The sequence below is a fragment of the Spermophilus citellus genome (genome assembly GCF_964194105.1).
Source record: "Spermophilus citellus genome assembly, chromosome: 13".
Classification (NCBI taxonomy): Eukaryota; Metazoa; Chordata; class Mammalia; order Rodentia; family Sciuridae; genus Spermophilus; species Spermophilus citellus.
In genome coordinates, this window is record NC_138193.1 from 54,068,219 (window position 1) to 54,073,709 (window position 5,491).

The following is a 5,491-nucleotide window of genomic DNA, read 5'->3' on the forward strand; positions in this document are numbered from 1 at the left end:
CTCAGTGACCTACTTCCTATTACTAGGTCCCACCTCCCAGAAGTTCGTTCAGCTATTAATGGTTTAGTCCACTGATAAGTTCAGAGACCTCATGAACCTAAAGTCCTACTGCAAACCTTGCTGTACTGGGGACTATGCTTTCCACACATGAGCTTTTGGGGAACATTTCAGATTTAAATTTCACTATCCACCAAAACCCTCACCCCCAAAGGCTCCATTGATAGCTGAATGGACTACTGGGAGGTGGGTCCTAGATGGAGGAAGTAGGTCACTGGGGGCGTGGCGGGAAGGGGTTTTAATCGCCCAGGCCAATCTTCGGTCCCTGTCTCTCTTCCTGACCCTCTATCAGTTTCCCTACTGCTTTGAATTCATCAGCATTCCTCTGCCATGAACTTCTACCTTGATGTTTCTCCCTGGAGCCAGCTGACAAAGGACTGAAGCTTAAAACCGTAAGCCAAAATAAATCTTTCCTTATCTAGTTGTTGTCAGGTATTTTGGTTACAAAATGAAAAACTGACTCACACAGAGGGGTGGTGAGGACTGTATATATCAGGGCTTTTTTTAAAAAATATTTTTTAGTTATACGTGGACCCAATTTTATGGTATTCATTTATTTTTGTGATGCTGGGGATTGAACCCAGGGTCTTACATGTGCTAGACCAGTTCTGTATGGCTGAGCCACAACCCCAGCTCTCTATCAGTACTTTATATAAGTCATTCTATTAAATTTCAAAACAACCATAGAAGGCTGGGTTCCAAGCAGGTGTTTCTGATCCTACAACTCCTCCCAGTGGTGGTGGCCTGCTTCTTTTTGGGCCAAGGTAAAGACACACACTTGAGCTGTCTCCTAAGATCTATGGAGACCAGAGATACCCACATGGATTCTGCTCTCTCTTCCAGGGCTGAAGGGAAGGCGTGCGTGAAGGTTTATCTGTTACTTGTGGAAACTTCAGACACAAGAATTCTCCCCATGGCAACTCATCATATCCGCAAATACCAGGAGATTGACCACAAAAGGGTCCTGGACTTGTTTTCCAAAGGGATGGTCGAGCATGTCCCTGCCACCGTTCGCCACATGCTGAAGTTGCCACAAACATTCCTGCTCTTACTTGGGGTGCCTGTCACCCTACTCCTGGCCTCTGGCTCTTGGCTCCTGGCTCTTGTATCCGATGTCACCCTCCTTGTTTTCCTATGGATGCTGGCCAGACACCCTTGGAGGCAGTACGTAGTCGAGTGTTTGCAGACAGACCTTGCTGACATCACCAAATCCTACCTGAGGGCCCGTGATTCCTGCTTCTGGGTGGCTGAGTCTGGGGGCCAGGTGGCAGGCATAGTGGGTGCTCTGCCAGTGAAGGATGCCCACCCAGGGAGGAAGCAACTGCAGCTGCTTCACCTCTCTGTGGCCTTGGAGCACCGAGGTGAAGGACTAGGGAAAGCCCTGGTCATGACAGTCCTCCAGTTTGCGAGGGCTCAGGGCTACAGTGAGGTTGTCCTTGATACTACCACTGTACAGGAGGCTGCTCTGACCCTCTACCTGCGCATGGGCTTCCAGAAGACAGGAGAGTACTTCTTTGACAAGGTCTTTAGACTACTGGGCATTTATACAATTCATTTAACATACTTCTTCCCATCTGCGCAGGAGGGAAGCCTGTGAGCTATTGTCTTGTGTATCAGTCAGGATCTGATTGACAATTCTGTAGCTTCTATTCCATTCAGTGCTTCTAGGTGACTGTGATTCAGGTGTCTAGCACCATAGTAATGCTGTATTAATAAAAAGCCAAACAATACTGCGCACACACATTGCTTATAAGTCTGTGGGCCAGTTGTTGTTCCTGGTCTGTGCTGAGCAGCTCTCTGGGTCTCAGGATACCTGTGGAGATATCCTGAATTGACTGCAGTGCCCACGACATGTATGTCATCTTGTCCCAGCAGGCCAGTTCAGGCAGGGTTCAAAGTCACTGAAGAGCAGCAAATGAAAAATGGGAAAGGAACAAAGACTTCTCCATTTCCACACAGGTATTGGTTGTGGAAACATCTAGACTCTGGGGAGAAATGGAGCTGGCTCAGAAATGGAGGAGCTTCAGAGTCCAGAGCAGAGGGGCACGAAGTGGCTCTATGGGAAGAATTGGGCAGCAATGTACTCACTGTAGTGCCCTGTCCCTGAAGAGGGGTGGGAAGGTGGCTCTGGATGGAGGGGGATGTTCCATGGGGAGATCTGGGTATGGTGCAGTCCTCCTGGTGCTGCCAGGGCCCATACCCATGGGCTAGGCTCACTGAGAGGAGGTTGTGGGTGGAGCCCTCTTGTGGGTCCTGGAGGAGGACGTGGACAGGTGGGTGTGCCAAAATTATCCTGGATTAGCACTCAGCCTGGTCCCAGACTCTGTCCCAGGATTTCACAAACTCCAGGTTTGAGCCTCAGGAAAGATTCCCTCCTGTAGATGGGAGAGGTGGGACATGAGTCAGTGCTGATGTTCGCAGGACTGTCACCTTTTCCCAGCTGCTTGACCTGTGACTCTGGCATGTACGTGGGGTCCTGGAGCCACATACTTGGTCTCCATCACCAAGAGGCAGAGCTCCTGACCAGAGAGTCCACGTGATACTGATCCATAAACTTCAGCCCCTTAGGCAGTGTTAGGGGGTCTTTCTCACCTTAGTTTCTACTTCAGCATTGAGGGGACACCTGGGCTATATGTCCAGTTTTGGGATTCAGCCTTGGCCTACACTCACTTTACCTACACAGAAACCCTTAACCACGCTCATGGGCTTTGTCCAAACCTGAGAGAAAAGTTGTCTAGGACCAAAGGCCTCAACCTCCTGTCACAGTTTTCTCCTGCCCTTGGCCTTGATAACCAAACCTAGTAACCTTGACTGGCCCATCCCGTTCCTTGAGGCTGTCTCATTTGTGCTTTTAGGAAATCAACAATGTATGCACCTGTTCTTCTGACCCTCCCCACTTTTGTCATCCTGCCATTCACATCAGGTGTCTCTTGTCTCCTGAGCTGTATTCTCACATTCTCACTTAAAGTGGTCCCACAAGGCAGGCCCTGTGTGACAGGGAGGAGGCCCTGCAGGCTCTCCCTGCTCTGGTGCCATCAGCTCTCCTTGACCAACGAGGTTCAATGCCTTAAAGAGCAGTTCCCAGTGGCAGAGGACTGGGAAACAAAAGAAGAGGTCCTCAGTGGTCCCTGTGCTTTGAAAGTTCTTTCAATAGCAGGGAAACTCTGGACTCATCCCAGGCAGAGATGGTCACACCCTGCTGGGGCTTAAAGGCCAGAGGGACAGGAGGCCAAGAAAGGTGCCGGGATTGAAGTCCTGTGATGATAAGGAGATGGAGGAGTCCAGGGTACTGGGGAAGGCCGTCCCAACAATGTGGAGGCTTCCCTAGGGACTGAGAGACTCAGAGCCTAGAGTCAGCTTGCCTTCCTCTTTGCCTGCCTCTGACCTCAGTTCCCAAACAGCCAACTGCTCTATTTAACTCCAAAAGGAAGCTCTCATTCTGCTAGAGGTCTTTGAGCTATGTTCCCTTGGCCTGGAACATTCTTAACCCTTCACACACCCATACCTCTGTTTGCTCAGTATCGCTGCTTTCAGGCAATGGACAGGGTTGATTGTCTTGGAAAGGTAATTCTGACCAGGTAGGAAGTTCTTTACCTGTTTGCATTCTGGCCCTCCTTGCTCCTAAAGGTGGCATCCCCAAACCAGCTTCCCCGTTCCCTGGATGCCTGTTGAAAACAAGAGTGGACAAAAGTCCCCTCACGTCCTCAGAACCAGTGTTTGTGCATTGGAGAGGCTTTTCTTGGTCAGGAGTGGGCTGAGGGGAATAGGGAGATAGAGCAGAGCCTCATTTGGGGCACTCTACAAGATAAGCAGGAAATAGTGCCACAAGGTCAGAGAGAAATGTGCAAATCCAAAAGAGGTTGTGCAGTCAGCTCAGGGTGTGGCTAGCATTATGGAGAAGGCACGATGGGAAGCAATGGCTGCTGGAGCATAAGGACCCTCGTGGACTCATGGGAATGTTTTGGAATTTGATAAAGATGGTGGTGGTAGAAAATCATGAATGTTAACAAATCTTGGAAACTTTTACACTCTTACATGGCTTAATTTTATTAGACTTCATCCAAAATAGTAAAAGAGTTTGGATGAGTGAAGACTCTCAAGGAGCAGATAACAGTTAGAGGGAGCAATGATGTTAAGGGGTTTTCTTAGGGAGAGAGTGGCTGTTGTGCCTAGTATTAGTGGGTGCTGACACTTTGACCCCAGATTCTCATGTTAGGCAAAGGAGTCAGAGAGGTGAAGACAGACTAGATGTGGAACTAGGATTTGAACCCTGGTCTGTTTGACTCCAAAATCCATACTTCCATCCATAGGCAGCCCTAGCTTTACAGCCAATCTGGTTGTGGGGAACCCAAAGAATACACATTACAGCCTACCTGTGGGACAAATATTGCAACTCCAAATAGGAATTCCTGGAAAGGCCATTGCAAGGGAAGAAGGGATTTTGAACATGAAACTTAGTAGTTAGACTCTAAATTTGTCTCTGGGTTGGATCCTTAGTACCATAAAAAGAAAATAAATAAAGTAAAGGTATGTACACATCCATAAATAAGAATATTTTAAAAAATGAACCCCACTATTATGTGTAACTATAATCTACTAAAAACACTTAAAAAAAAAAGATTCGGAGGAAGTGAGTGTTATACTAGATAACTCCCAGGGCTGGGTTGTTCCCTTGCCCTGTTCCCTTACATAGGCTTCATTGACAGCCACTCAACTGCCACAAGCAAGATCTTGATCATAACAGTTTGTATCTAGGCCACACACATGCCCCTTATTGATTCACGCTGACATGACCTGCAGCAAATGCCCACTTGGGAATGCCCACACTGCTAATATGCCCCGCCTTCACTCCAAAACTGTACCTGTCATCTCCCTGTCTTCATAAACTAGTTGAGAAAAAAAATGTATACATATGGCACCAGGGAAGCAAGGTCAGCCAAGGTCTGAGCAGACATGCTGTTTGTGCCACTTTGGGGGCCTTGGGAAGCTCCCAATCCTATAATTCGGTGGCGGGGGGTCCCTTGGATTTTGGCTGTAACCTCCCACCCAGAGCACTGAAGCTCAGGGTTGGACTGAAAGGATCAAAGAAGGACAAACACTGCAATCTGTTCTCTTTACACAGAATGTGAATGTGCTTAATGTCTCTGAACTGGGAAACTAAAAATGCTAACAATGGCAAATTGAACACTCCCTACATTCTACACTGATCAGAAGAGGAACTGATTTTCACAGGTTAATGACCCCCACATCTTACTGTGGATGCTGTTGTCATAATCTAAGCTGCCAACTGTAAATGACCATGCATATGGGGAGACTGGGAACATGGACAGTCCCTAATCCTCTTGTCTTCCACTTTGACTTAGGTTTCTGACTGGTTGATATCACAGACTCTCACTAGAAGCATTCAGTGCACCCTGGAAACTTCTTCTCTGCT

General features: G+C 48.0%; 1 protein-coding gene across 1 annotated transcript; it reads left to right on the forward strand.

Annotated features, from left to right (window-relative positions):
• Positions 1-927: 927 nt before the first annotated feature.
• On the forward strand, positions 928-1,654 carry LOC308632675 (putative N-acetyltransferase CML1; the record flags this gene model as incomplete). The annotated part of the gene is made up of 1 exon (XM_081264957.1): positions 928-1,654. Exon 1 carries the CDS (start codon positions 971-973, stop codon positions 1,652-1,654), a length of 684 nt encoding a protein of 227 aa, XP_081121083.1. The 5' UTR covers positions 928-970.
• Between the last annotated feature and the right edge of the window lie 3,837 nt (positions 1,655-5,491).